General features: G+C 59.3%; 1 protein-coding gene across 2 annotated transcripts in view; it reads right to left on the bottom strand.

Moving 5' to 3' along the window:
* DTX4 (deltex E3 ubiquitin ligase 4) overlaps window positions 1–11300 on the bottom strand; it is a 40979-nt gene extending 29679 nt beyond the window's left edge. The window contains exons 1-2 of one of the 2 annotated variants that reach the window (XM_055424193.2): window positions 10958–11300; window positions 1792–2503 (exon numbers count right to left, since the gene is read on the bottom strand). In XM_055424193.2, the coding sequence (XP_055280168.2) occupies window positions 1792–2503; window positions 10958–11168 (923 nt within the window). In that variant the 5' untranslated portion in view covers window positions 11169–11300. The remainder of the gene's footprint in view (window positions 1–1791; window positions 2504–10957) is intronic. The other variant, XM_055424192.2, reaches the window with a different exon arrangement.
* Between the last annotated feature and the right edge of the window lie 2159 nt (window positions 11301–13459).

Genomic DNA, 13459 nt, shown 5'->3' with positions numbered 1-13459 from the left:
CTGTAACACGTGGAGTGTGCGGCTATCCCTGGAGTTCCCTCGCAGCTCAGGGCCGTTGTCTGACACTTGGAATGGGTCCCTGCTGGCGAGTGCATCTGGGCGGCTGTTAAGGAGCGCCCTCTCCTCACTGAGGATTACACGCTGACTCGAGGTGGATGGGCAGGGCAAGCCTGCTACCCCCAGTCCACACAGGCGGGGCGCAGATGTGCACAGAGTCTAGGGCTCGCCCAGCGGCAGAGGCAGGGGTAACCTGGGCCACCTCCCAATCTGCAGCATCCCCTTGTCTTCTCTCCGTCCAGGGCCGAGCCCCCCAGTGCAGAGACCCTCCTGCAGGCAGCCCGATCTTTGCAAGCTGGTGTCCACCCTAACTCTAACTCTAAGCCTTCCTGCCCGCAGGGTCAGGCTCCTCCAGAGAAAGGGAAGACTGGCAGGTACAAGAGGCCCAATCTCACACGAAATCCGTGGCCAGCAGACAAAGGTGAGGGGTAGCACTTGGGCCTGGGTCTCTCTGATTTTATGATCAGGAAGACTAAGAAGGTTGGTAAACAGGGATAACAGAATGGACAACACCCCCAAGTTGTCACAAGGAATGACTGGCATCCTGCACGAAAAGTGTCTGGCACATGTAAGTGGAAGTGTGTGAAGGTGAAGTTGCTCAGTCGTGTCCGATCTTTGCGACCCCATGGGCTGTAGCCTGCCAGGCTCCTCTGTCCATGGGAGTCTCCAGGCAAGAATACTGGAGTGGGTAGCCACGCTCTCCTCCAGAGAATCTTCCTGACCCAGGGATCGAACCTAAGGCTCCTGCATGACAGGTGGATTCTTCACCATCTGAGCCACCAGGGAAACCCCGTGGTAAGCACTTACTAAACATGGGCTGTTATTCCAATCTGGAGTCCCTAGAGGCGAGGGGGTAACTCTCACGGGACACCTGAGCGTGCGGGACACTGCGGTGTGCAATTGCCAGGGAAGCAGCGTGGCAGAGTCGGAAGGAGTGTCCTAAAGTTTGAGTCCCCATCACTGCTGATAACCAGATATGTGCCCTGGAGCGGGTGAGCCCCTCGGGTCTTCCAAGGTGACACGGACCAAAAACACGTGCTTCGCAGACTTGCAAGGATTAAGTAAAGCGATAAAGCCTGCAGACTAGAAGGTGGGGGGGCCCACGAGTGACGCCTGCTCTTCCTTGGCAGGCATGGTCTCCGTTAGTCCTCACTGCAACCCTGACGCCACGGCCGGGAGTCACAGAGGAGCAAGTCAGGATTCTACGATGTTAGGGAACCGGCTCCTGTCACAGGGCTACTGCTGCTCCTAAGACGCTTCAGTCGCGTCCGACTCTGTGCGACCCCATAGACGGAAGCCACCCCCCTCCCCGCTCCCCTGTCCCTGGGATTCTCCAGGCAAGAACACTGGAGTGGGTTTCCTTCTCCAATGCATGCATGCATGATAAGTCACTTCAGTCACGTCCAACTCTGCGACCCCATGGACAGCAGCCCACCAGGCTCCTCTGTCCGCAGGATTCTCTAGGCAAGAATACTGGAGTGGGTTACCATTTCCTGCTCCTAGTAAGAGGCAAAGTGTCCTTTAGAATCCAGATCCCTTGGGACCCCAAAGACCAAAAGGCTCCCCTCCCCAGCACACCACTGCGGGCCTTCACCCTGTAACCAGGGCGTCTGGAGAAGCCAAGGAAGAGCTTAAGCCAGAGCAGCCCCTGGGTCCTCTCTGAGTCAGGTGATCCTCAGGTCTGAGGCCCGGGGCTCCAGACGAGCTCGGGGGTGTCGCTGCAGAAGCACTTACCCAGAGGCGATCAGCACCCGGGACTGGGCGAGGGCCAGTCGCTGCAGGCTGGTTCGATTCAAGGTCGCCAGGGCCACCCGGCCGGCCTTGCCATTGGCCCCCGGGGGGCTGGCGGGGCAGCCAGCGGGGGCCGCCCCTGCCGCCGCGCTGGAGGCTTGTCTCCGGATCGCCTGCGACGACGGGGCCGGCTTCCCCCGGCCGGCGCCCGCGCTGTTGGGCGGCGTGGCCCCCGGGCCCGGTGGCGGCGGCGGCCCCTGGCCGGCCGCGGGCGGGGCGGCGCTCCTGCGGGCGGCGGGGCCCGGCGGGGCCGCGGCCTTGACGCTCCTCACCAGGACGCACTGCGGGCAGGAGCAGGGCGGCGCGCGCGGCCCCGCGGCGGCGGCGGCCCCGGAGGCGGCTGGCCAGGACGCGGCGCGGCCCGCGGCGCCCGTGACCAGCGGGTAGACCAGGTCCAGGCGGCGGCGCACGCGGCGCTGGCGCTGCGTCTGCCGGTTGATCTGGCCCATGGTGCCGAAGTCAATGACGTAGCCGAAGCCGATGGGGCTCAGGTCGATCCAGGGCCGCCGCTTCTCGAAGGCGTGCTGGATGGTGATGCCCACGTCCATGTCGTAGGGCGTCCAAGAGCCGTGGTCGTTCTCCCACTCCCACACCACGCCCTTCCCGGGCGCCGAGGCGGGATCGTAGTAGTTGCGCCGGACCGGCCGGAGGGTCCCTGCCGGAGAGGGACGGAGGGGGCGGTCAGCGGCACCCGGGCTGGAACCCTCGGGTGCTCTCTTAAGAAGCTCGCGGTAAGCGAGCCTACCAAGTGGACGGCCCTCGGCTGCCTTGGCTTTGAAGGAGGCTCCTTCCTGCCGTTTTAAAGTCTGCCGTGAACCGGGAGGGTTCAGGGGTGCGGGCTGGGGTGGGGGCAGCATGGGAAGCTGATGAGCTGCAAGGGAAGGATGTGGGTGACGCTGCAGGGTACCCCAAAGAGCACTGCCTGGTTTGGAGTCCAGAGACCCTAGTTTAGTTTGCAGCCACATTTGTTTGCTTAATATAACAGCCCACAACCTCCTTTTCTCCCCCAAGAGAAGTAAGATAATAGCTCCTTCGCAAAGTTTTTGCCATAATTAAATGTCGCTCTCTCACTCAACAAGTCTGTATTTGTGCCAAGTCCTGGATTTCTCAAGCGCCCTGTCCTTTGCACTAAGGCATATCACCTTTGACACATAGTTGCTGCTGCTGCTGCTAAGTAACTTCAGTCGTGTCCAACTCTGTGCGACCCCATAGACGGCAGTCCACCAGGCTCCCCCGTCCCTGGGATTCTCCAGGGAAGAACACTGGAGTGGGTTGCCATTTCCTTCTCCAATGTGTGAAAGTGAAAAGAGGTGCTCTTAAATAATCTCTCTTCTTCCATGACTCTCCAAAGGCCTTAGCCCCCGAGGGCTAAGAGGAAAAGAACACAGGTCAGGGAATCCTAGAGAATGGAGGAAGACTCTGTCCCCACCCAGGAAGCCCGCCCAGGTGGTGATGGAACTGGCTCTCTGGACTTTTATGGGTGTAGTAAAAAAATAAAAGATCAGGGTGGGAGAACTGATCTTTTAATATTTCCCAGCATTAAATCTTATATCAACAACAGTAATAGTGATCCTAAGAATAACTTTCTATTTATCTAACATCTTTTATTCAAGAAGCTCAAGCTTCCTAAAGATAGGGTTGTGGCTGTTTAGTTGCTGTTTAGTCAAAAGTTGTGTCTGACTCTTTGCAACCTCATGGACTATAGCCCGCCAGGCTCCTTTGTCCATGGGATTTTCCAGGCAAGAATACTGGAGTGGGTTGCCATTTCCTTCTCCAGGGGATCTTCCCGACCCAAGGACTGAGGCTGAGTCTCCTGCATCTCCTGAACTGCCAGGCGGATTCTTTACCTGCTGACCCACCGGGAAAGCCAAAGGCGAAAGGGAGAGTGTTACTCGCTCAGTGCTGTCTGACACCTTGCCACCCCGTGGACTGTAGGCTACTAGGCGCCTCTGTACGTGGAATTCTTCCGCCAAGAACATTGGAGTGGGTTGACATTGACTTCACCAGGGGATCTTCCCACCCCAGGGATCGAACCCAGGTTCCTGCATTGCAGGAGGATTTTTACCACCTGAGCCACCAGGATAGTCTCATTTAAACTGCCCAATGAGACAAAGTGTAGAAGTACACGCCAAGAATTTGAATCCAGATGTGTGTGAGTAAAGATCATGTTCTTCAACCTTAGATAACTCTGCCTGCTTCCTGAATGATAATAAAAGAGGTCCTGTAATTATAAAACAAGATAGGAGAGTCTCAATCTGGATAGTCTCCGGGTGGGTGGGTGGGGGAGGCAAGGGCAGGGAAGAGATCTGGGATATTGCAGGGAGCAGTCAGCGCAGAGATAAGCCTGCAGGACTGGCGGGGAAAGCTAAGCCTGCAACTGTTGCCTCTTTCTCCTCTACCTCCCGGAACCCTGAATGCAGACCCATGCCCAACCCAGGCTCATTTCATGGGGATTAAGCTCAAGGCTGAGGCCGCCTGGCTCGGGGCAGGAGGGGGAGACTGGGAGAGCTCCAAAGATGCATCTGTCAGCTCAGGCTCTATCCATCAGAGCGGTGGGAAAAGGCTCCCCTCTGCTGGCCCCTGACCCATCCCCTCCTCCAAGCCAGAAGGAGACACCAAGACCGGGGACAGAATCCCATTCAAAGGGGAAGAAAAGGAACAAAGAATACTGAGGCCTCTGCCAGGTCATCACGCGCCCGCCTGCCCCGGCCGCAAGCCCCTCCATGACCTGCCCGCCCCGTCCGCAAGCCCCTCCATGACCCAGAGCATCAATATGCAGAGGCTGGTGGCAGAGACAGAACAAGCCCCTTATTCAGGCCCGGGAGCTCTGCTGGGGGACGTGGGGGGCGCGGGAGAGGAGGGAGAAGGGGCACCCAGGAGGCCCCTGTTCGCCCCTGGTTGCCCGCTAAGGAGCCAGCTCCCTGGGGGACAAAGTTGCAGCCTTCGGATCCAACGGAGCTTCCGGCCACATCAGCCGCTCGGTCCAGCCTCCTTTCCCCACCTGCTTGCTCCCTCGTCAGTGCTCCCTGACTCCCCCAGCCTCCTAGTCACCAGGGCTGGCCTCTGGGGAGACCCTCCTTTGCCGTTTCATCTACTGAAATGTTCCTTATCGTTCAGCTCCTTTGCCATTTTTCACCCGTTTCTGGACATGCCCTCCCAGTCCGGGCGCCACCTTCGAGGAGCCTGGGGAGCACGGCGCCTTCCATCTGTGGGTACCAGCATCCCGGCCTTTTTCACAGCATGGCCTCGGGAGGAGGCGGAGATGCTCCCACAGAGGTCCCTGCCCTCCAGCGCCTAATGCAGCGCAGGCGGTAAGGCGGGCGCCACAGACGCGCCGCGGTGCGTGGAAGATGCAGCTCTGGGGACGCTGGCACCTGATCCCGGATCCCGTGTTGCTGAGTGTGTATTAGCACTGTGAGGAAGGCCAATTCAGGCGCTCCTCGAGCGCCTGGAGTCTAAAACCAGGCAATGAAGTTACCAGACAGAGGCTGCCCCGAGAAGGCTGCTAGCAGGGCAGTGTTAACAGGAAACCGCACGCTCTGGGAGCTCCGGTCCCAGGCACATCTTCCTCGGAGCTCAAGACCGAGATCCGCTCCAGCCGCCCGCTCCGTGGCCTCTGCACACCCTGATACTCTGCCCACACTTCTGCCTCACCGGCCTCCAGCACCCTCTTAGGTACCCATCCTTCAGATCTCAGTTCATTTTCTCAAGGAAACCTCTCTGGGCCATCCAACTAGTTCAAATTCCTGCTCCTATTATTATTTTTTTTTAACACCGATCTGGAGGTGCAGTCACACATCTCATGAACGTCCCTCTAACCCATGGGATGCCCCCCCACAGGGTGGGCATCCAGGAGTTTGCTCACGGGTGCAGCCCCCATGCCTGGCATGTCCTAGGAGCTCAGTACCTATCCATAGAACAAATGAAATAATAACCAGTTGGAGAACATTTCAAGAAGTGGAAAGCATGACAAAGAGCCTAGGGCCTGGGGGAGAGGTGGAATCTCAGGAGTTGAAAATGCTGAAGAAGGGCATCTCAGGAGAAGCAAGCTGCTGCAGAGTTGCGGGGAGTGGGTCCCAGGGAATGCCTGAATAAAATGCTCGCCTGTCTGGCAGGAGTAGAGGAAAATATGGGCAGAGAGCAAGATAAACCTGGAAAGGTGTGTGAGAGCCGGGTCACAGATGGTCGGAAATGCTGGGCCGTGAGGGCTTTTATCTACAGGTCTCGGAACCACTGAGGCTTGTGACACAGAGAAGTGAGGGCACTGGTACGTCCAGGCGCAGCCGCTTCAGTCGAGTCCGACTCCTTGCCACCCCACGGACCGCAGCCCACCAGGCTCCTCTGTCTGTGAGGTTCTCCAGGCAAGAATACTGGAGTGGGTTGCCATGCCCTCCTCCAGGGGATCTTCCAGACCCAGGGATTGAACCTGCATCTCCTGTGTCTCCTGCATGGGCAGGGGGGTTCTTAACCGCTGGGCCTCTGGAGAAGCACAGTGACACCAGAGCTGGTGTTTATTGAGCACTGGGACCGGGGCGGGGGCAGAGGGGCATTTGTGGTGAGGGGATGGAGGTGGGAGAGGGTGCTGGGAGCAGAAATGAAAAGCAGGTGACTGACCACAGACCCTACGGAGGGGCACCGGGCAGGGCGTGAGCCTGAGTAGCTGAATCCTTTCTAAGTGATCCAGGACCCCCTGCTTCTGAGTCTCCTGGGGAACAGATGAGTCACCGAGGGTCGGCCGGGCCCAGAAACCTGCAGGTGAACCTCTGCCGTGTTCATCGTGACTGCTCAGCTTTCAAGTCCTACGTGTCTGTGTAGATGAGACATCCAAACACAAAGCTGAAATGGGCTTCAATCACGGGCAGGCGGTAAGATGGTGACGCCGCTCACCAAGCAGGGAGGTGTCACACGGAAGAGCTGGCTTTTGGAGGGAAAGATGCTGCGTTCAGTTCAGCCCCAGAGGGTGAGTTAAAACAGGAGGCGGACCTTGGCACTAAAGCTGGGGGACAAGAGGGACGGGGGGGTTGCATTCTCTGCAGATTTTCAGAGGCTGCTCCATCGGGAACGGGTGGATCCTGAACCTGTCTATAGACCCTGAACTAGACGATCGGAGGAAATCCACGGGGTCCCACGGTGCAGTGACAGGGAGAAAGGATTATACAGACTAAGCAGGAAGAAAGTCAGAGAAAGAAAAGGTTTCCCTGGCAACTCCGACACGGACACCCCAAGCACCACCCGAGTAGTCCTGGCTCCTGGGAAATGAGAGGCAGCACCTTCCAGGAACGACCCTAGGATCCCAGGGCATTTCATCCACACCTCTGCAGCCCTGTGCTTAGGACGTCCCAGGCTCCTCTGACCAGCGGCCCTCAACTGCACTCGAATGTTCCACGAGGGCGGAGACTTGGATGGTTTGCTGTTGCAACATCCTCCGGGCCTGGGACGGGCCCGCGTGAAGCAGGTGGTCCGCAAGCGTTCCCCAGAGAAGGCAGCGCACGCCCGCTTGATCAGGAACTGCAGCTCTGTCGTGCACTTGCTGTAAAACTTTGGGCAACTTCATCTTTTCCAACTTGCTTCCTTTACTATGAAACCAGAACAGCGGGTCCCTCATAAAAGGACAAGGATGGAACCAGGTACTACGTGCGGGGTGCCTGCTGCCTGCCCCACGCCGCAGCATCCTGTGGTCATGATGCCCGCCCCCAGCACTCCTGTGCTCACACACGGTGGGGAATATTGCAGGGGAGTGGGCCTAAAAATCAGCTTCTACCAAACCTTGATTCATGCTCCATCTGACCTTTCTCACTGTGTTAAAGACATAAAAGAGGCTGACATAGCCTGGAAAACTGAGCTGGAAAGAGCCCTCCCTCACACCCTGTTACTTCTCAGCAACATCTTCAGCGGTGCAGGCTCCAGATCATCCGCCCGCTGACCTGCGTGATGGGAGGCAGAGAGCCAGAAGGAGCCTTAAGGCTGCCCTTCATTCTACGGATGAGAACGACGCTTAAGCGGTCAAGGGACTCAGTGGTAATGGTGGGGTCTGCTGAAACATACAGGGGAAGCGATGCTGGAAGATACAGGGGATGAAGCTCCCGCTGCTGCCCTACAACAGGTCAGCCGGTCAAGGCGAATGGCCAGGGGCAGAGAGGACCCAGCCAAGGCTTTGAGAAGCAGGCAAGACTCCTTCTCCTCCACCTCCCTGTCTCTTTCCTTCTCCCTCTGCCTCCAGGAAAACTGACACTGAAAGCAAATAAGCTCAGAGTCTGGGAGGAGGAGGGCCCAGGGCAAACAGAGGCGGCGAGGTGTCTGTGACCCCCCAGCCATCTCCCTGGAGACAGACTGGATGAGGCTGGAGTCGGGGGAATGAAGACTCTGAGGACTTACTTGGCAGCAAGGCAGGCAACTTCTGAAAAAAAACTAAGCTCCCCTGTCAGGAAACGTCGCCACAGAGTGGAGGCAACAAAAAAAAAAAAAAAAAAAAGAAGAAGGAGGAATCACCTCTGGGCAAGGGGTTTCCAGCTCTCCTTTGTTTATGGAGATGTTTCTGGTTCCCAGCTTCAAACTGTGGCTTGGGGATGGTGGGTGCTTTAATTAAATATTGTCAGGGCTTGGCTGAGGTTGCCGGGGAGCCAGTGGGTTCCAGTCCCTACCCTGTCACAGCTTCATCCATGAGCTATATGGAGAGGAACTGTGTGTCTGCTGGCAGAGAAGACAGGGGAGGGGTGCTGCAGACACCCTGAGAGGTTATTCTGCTTTGGCAAGCTCCCTGACAGACCCAGCACTCCCGGGAATCCAGCCCAGAGCCTCTGCACCGGGTCTGGCATGGAGGATGGATTGGCCAACCGACCCTTAGCATGAGTGGGTGAAACCAAAGCATTCTCTAAAAGGAAGAGAACAATGGAACAAGTATCCCCAGGCAGTTAGAAAAAGGCTCCACGGCCAGCTCAGGTCTAACCCGTGGGGCGCCCCAGCCTCCAGGGTCCCTGCCCACCCCCAGGCAGTGGTCAGCTGGTTCTCAGGGAAGAGTGGTCAGACCTGGGGAAGGAGGGTGTGTCCTTCCACCTGGTTTCCTCCAGACTTCACTTCTGTACAAAGGACCCGTACCAGGCCAACCGCAGACATCCCTGAACACTGAGTAAGCTTTCCTCCTCTCCAAACGTGGGACCAGGCCTGTGACCTTTATGTCGCTAAGGGGTCCCTCCACCTGCAGCTGAGATTTAATCTGAGATAGGACAGCTCACAGGCCTCCCTGGTGGCTCAGCAGTAAGGAACCAGCCAGCCCATGCAGGAGACACAAATTTGATCCCTGGGTTGGGAAGATCCCCTGGAGGAGGGCAGGGCAACCCACTCCAGTATTCTGGCCCAGAAAATCCCAAGGACAGAGGAGCCTGGCGGACTACAGTCCATGGGTTGCAAAAGAGTCAGACACGACTTAGTGACTCAACAACTGAACAGCTAATACCTGCCCGTGAATTCTGAGCAGGACTGGAGTCCCCTGTGGGTAGGTGTCTTGACCGTCAGCCCCACTCTGGCCCCACCAATAGGGATAGACCTTTCCAACCGCTACCCCAAGTCCACAGTTAACTTCTCCCTGTCCCCGCAGGCCACACGATCCTCTGCCCCAGTCTCCCCACTTCCCTCTTTCGCCCCTCCTCCCCCAGACTCTCCCCCTTCTCTCACCAAGGCTGAAGCCCGCCCCCCCCAGATGCTAACACTTCTGGAATCTTTTCCCCAGAAGGCTTCCCTCAATAGGCGAGTGTGTGCAAAGTCCTTGGCAGCGAGCTTGCTGGGAGTCATGGCTACAGATGAAGACGGGGGGTGGGGGGGTGGGGGGGTGGGTGGAGAGACACCCCTTTCCCATGACCATCCTAATTAGCACTCAGGCCGTGGGGGCTTTCCAAGGAGGGCGGACATGCCCTGCTCGGGCAGCTGTTGTCTGACCCTCTGGGACTCTCCCGTCCCCTCTCTGGTCCCTCCTCCCCCACACCTGCCTTTCTGGGGGGGCTCCTCGGTCAGGGAGGCCTGGGGGGCTGCAGTCCATGGGGTGGCAAAGAGTGGGACACGACTGAGCGGCTGAACGGAACTGATCAGTCACACTAGCAGGGAAAGCCCAGCCAGAATTCCAGAAACACCCCCCAGAAACACCACCTCCCTGAAGAGGCTATTCAGGGATAGATGCGTCCCAGACCAGCTGAGCCCGGCCTGCGGGCCTCGCAGAGAGGCAGGTCTCCCCAGCTTCCACGCCCTCACGCCAAGGACCGGGCACCCTGATGGCCATCCTCACTCGGGTTGGGAAGCCGGGTTGGTAGTGGTCACAGTGGCGACTTGCTTCTCACCAGTAGATGGGAGTTCAGTGTGTCCCCCATCGGGGACCTTTGTGGGAGGAAGCTGGGGACAGTTTCTTTGCAGGAATGCGCCGCCCCGGCCGCCTCCACCCCCAGGGACAAACACGCTCGGCTTCCCCGCCGGCATTCCGGAGCGGTGGCCCTCCCCGTCCCCTGTGCATCTGCGCGGGCCTGTTGCTTCCACCCTCCGAGCGCTCACTGCCCCGCGGCCGCCAGGGCGTGCCCGGCCCTGGCAGCCCCCCAAGGCCATCGGTCTCCCCGGGGAGGCCTGTCCCTTCGCAGGCTCGACTACAGCACCGGCCTCCCGGGAATCTCCACCCTGCCCCGCGCCCGGTGCCCACCCCCAGGACGCGACCGGGGGGACGGCATGCCCCCGCGTGGGGGCCGAGGCGGCGAGGTGGGCGACCGGGGGAGCAGGTGGCAGGCCCTAGGGTGCCCGAGGCAACGGAGGCTCCGGCCACGTGATGCTGGCGAAGGCGGGCAGGTAGACTTGCCCACCGGCCCGGATGCTGCCGCGGCCTCTCGGTTTCTATAAGAGCGGACTTGGGGTACCGAGCGTTTAAAGGGGGGCGTGAAGGGCTTTCCTAGGGGCGAGGGTGAAAGTCGGCCGGCCTAACCAGACCTGCACGGACGTTTATTGCAGCAGGTATCATAAGAGGTTCGCGGGGCGGAGGCGCACCGCACCCCTCCTCGGCAGCCGGTGGGGGACCCCGTGGTCCGGAGGGGGCCCCCGGCGGGGGAGGGTGCGCGCGGGGCGGGGGCGGCCGGCTCACCCGTGTCCTGGCGAAACTGGTTCATGGAGTGCAGGTCGATGATGTAGGGCGCGAGCCGGCGGTCCACCTGGCCCAGCACCACGCTGCCGCCCGCGCGCGGGCCGGCGCGCACCGCCGCCTCGATGTGGTGGCTCACGGCGGGGCTGTAGGGCCGCCAGCGCCCGTGCTCGTTCAGCCATTCCCAGACCACCACGGCCGAGGCCAGGAGCATGGCGCGCGCGGCCGCCCGCGGGCCCCGGCCCCGCACCCCGCGTCCCCGGCCGTCAGCCCTGGGCCGCGGGCCGCGCCGCCGCCGCCGCCGCGCGTCCGCCGGGGCCCCGAGAGCCCGGCCGCCGGGCTCCGGTCGCGCGCCCCGCGGGGTGGCGGGGCCTCACGCACACGCGCGCGCGGCCGGGGCTGCGGCCCTCGCAGCGGGCGCCGGAGGGATCGGGCGGGCGGCGGCGCTCGGGGCGGCGGGCCGGGCCCTCCTCCCCGCCCGCGCCCCCGCCCGCCCGCCGCGCGGCCCGCGAGCTCCCCCTCCCTGCGGCTCCGCGCGGCCGCCGCGGCCGGGGCCGCCCCTCCCAGCCCCGCGCCCGGGCCAGGCGGCGCCTGCGAGGGCTCTGCGGTCCCGAGGCGGGAGGAGCGGCCGCCGACCCCGCCGGGGCGCGGCCCCGGCACCGCCGCCGCCAGCATCCTCAGCCTGGCAGGCGCCCTCCCCGAAGGGGAATTGTTTCTCTCTTTCTCGTTTTTAGGTGCAGTGCGGGCGCTGTCCGCACCGCGCGCGCGGGACCCGCGGCGGCGGCACACGCACGGTCTGCGCGCTCTCGCCGCGGGGCCGCATGCCCGCGTCTTCGCCCGCATCCTCCGCTGTCCGTCAAGGGCGCGGGGCCCCGCCCCCGGCCCGGAGCCCCGCCCCCGGCCCGGAACCCCGCCCCTGCCGGCCCCGCCCCCGCGCGCCCCGGGCCGGCAGCGCGCCCCGGCGGTCCTGCCTGCGGGACCCCGGGGACAGACGAGCCCGCGGCCTGCGGCCCACGGGGCACACAGTCGGAGACGACTGAGCGACTCAGCACGTACCAGCCCCTCTGCTGAGACCCCGTGCAAAGGGGTGCACCGACTGGAGAGACGATGAATTAACGCTGTCGGTGTAGAGGGCAAATGTGGGTTTTCTGGCCTGCTTAGACTACCTTGGGCTTCCCTGGTGGCTCAGATGGTAAAAAATCCACCTGCAATGTGGGAGCCCTGGGTTCAGTCCCTGCGTTGGAAAGACCCCCTGGTGGGGGGCTACCCACTCCAGTTTTCTGGCCTGGAGAATTCCAAAGACTGTATAGTCCATGGGGTCGCACAGAGTTAGACACGACTGAGCGACTTTCACTTTCACTTTAGACTGCATTACTGAAATAAAGAAGGCATGTGTTAAATTGATTTATTTTGCAGAATTTCTGTGAAGCAAATATTGAGACACCAGGTCTTCCCTGGTGGCTCAGATGGTAAAGAATCTGCCTGCAAAGCAGGACAACCGGGTTCAATCCCGGGGTGGGGAAGATCCCCTGGAGGAGGGAATGACAACCCACTCCAGTATTCTGGCCTGGAGAATTCCATGGATAGAGGAGCCTGGCAGACTACAGTCCATGGGGTTGCAGAGAATGGGACACTTCTCAGGACAAAGGTAGACTTTTTTGTTTTGGTCATCAACAGTCAACGTGGAAAATAGTCTAAAATGGATATGTTCTGACTAAGAGATTAGATTGACATCAGGATTACCTATTAATCTTTCCAGAAAGCACAAAACTTGTTTTGCTAAAGCTGCAACCACATGAAACAGTGCATTCATATGATCAAGATCCAGGATAAGATCTGGAGAAATAAAAGTAGGTTCTGTATTAAGAATGGGGATTAAGAAATTTTCTGAAATAATCGTTTTCTGCCCAAACATCATGTGATCTCTTTTGCTTTGGAAGGTTTGCGTTCCCTCTGCTCCTCTCCCTTGAATTCTATCTGTCCTTTCCCCCGTCACTAGTACTTTCCAAATCTTTTCATCCCTCTACCCTCACCTCCGTCTTCATTGAGTCCTAAGTACGAAGGCAATGAGAAAATACCAAACACACTCTTCTTCAGGCTTCTGAAAGCACCAGACTTGAGGCTGTCTCTGAGTTTTGTTCCTGCTGGTCCCCTTGCCCAGAAATCTCCCCAAGGTCACCTCCAGAATCTCCAGTAAACCTCTTCCCCAGGACCAGTCTCCCAATCCAACTCAGTCAACGTCATTCATCAAAACAAAGAATTTTAGAGTTTGACGGACAAAAGGAAAAGGAGTTAAGGATACCACAATCCCACCAAGAGTCACTATTATTCCCATTTTATAAATGACACAGTTTCGGGAGTTTGCCCCAGTTACATGTTTAACAGAGGGGAAACTGAGATTCAAAAATTCAGTGGACAAAAAGCCAAATCAAACCAAGACCAAAGAAAAAAAACCAAGACAAAATAAAACCCTATATTGTTCTGTGACACGTTATATGATGAGGA

Source organism: Moschus berezovskii, chromosome 14 (genome assembly GCF_049115385.1).
Source record: "Moschus berezovskii isolate FMDL1 chromosome 14, NW_MosBer_1.0, whole genome shotgun sequence".
NCBI classification, from domain to species: domain Eukaryota; kingdom Metazoa; phylum Chordata; class Mammalia; order Artiodactyla; family Moschidae; genus Moschus; species Moschus berezovskii.
The sequence above is the reverse complement of the archived record's forward strand: the minus strand, read 5'-3'. Positions and strand labels throughout refer to the sequence as shown.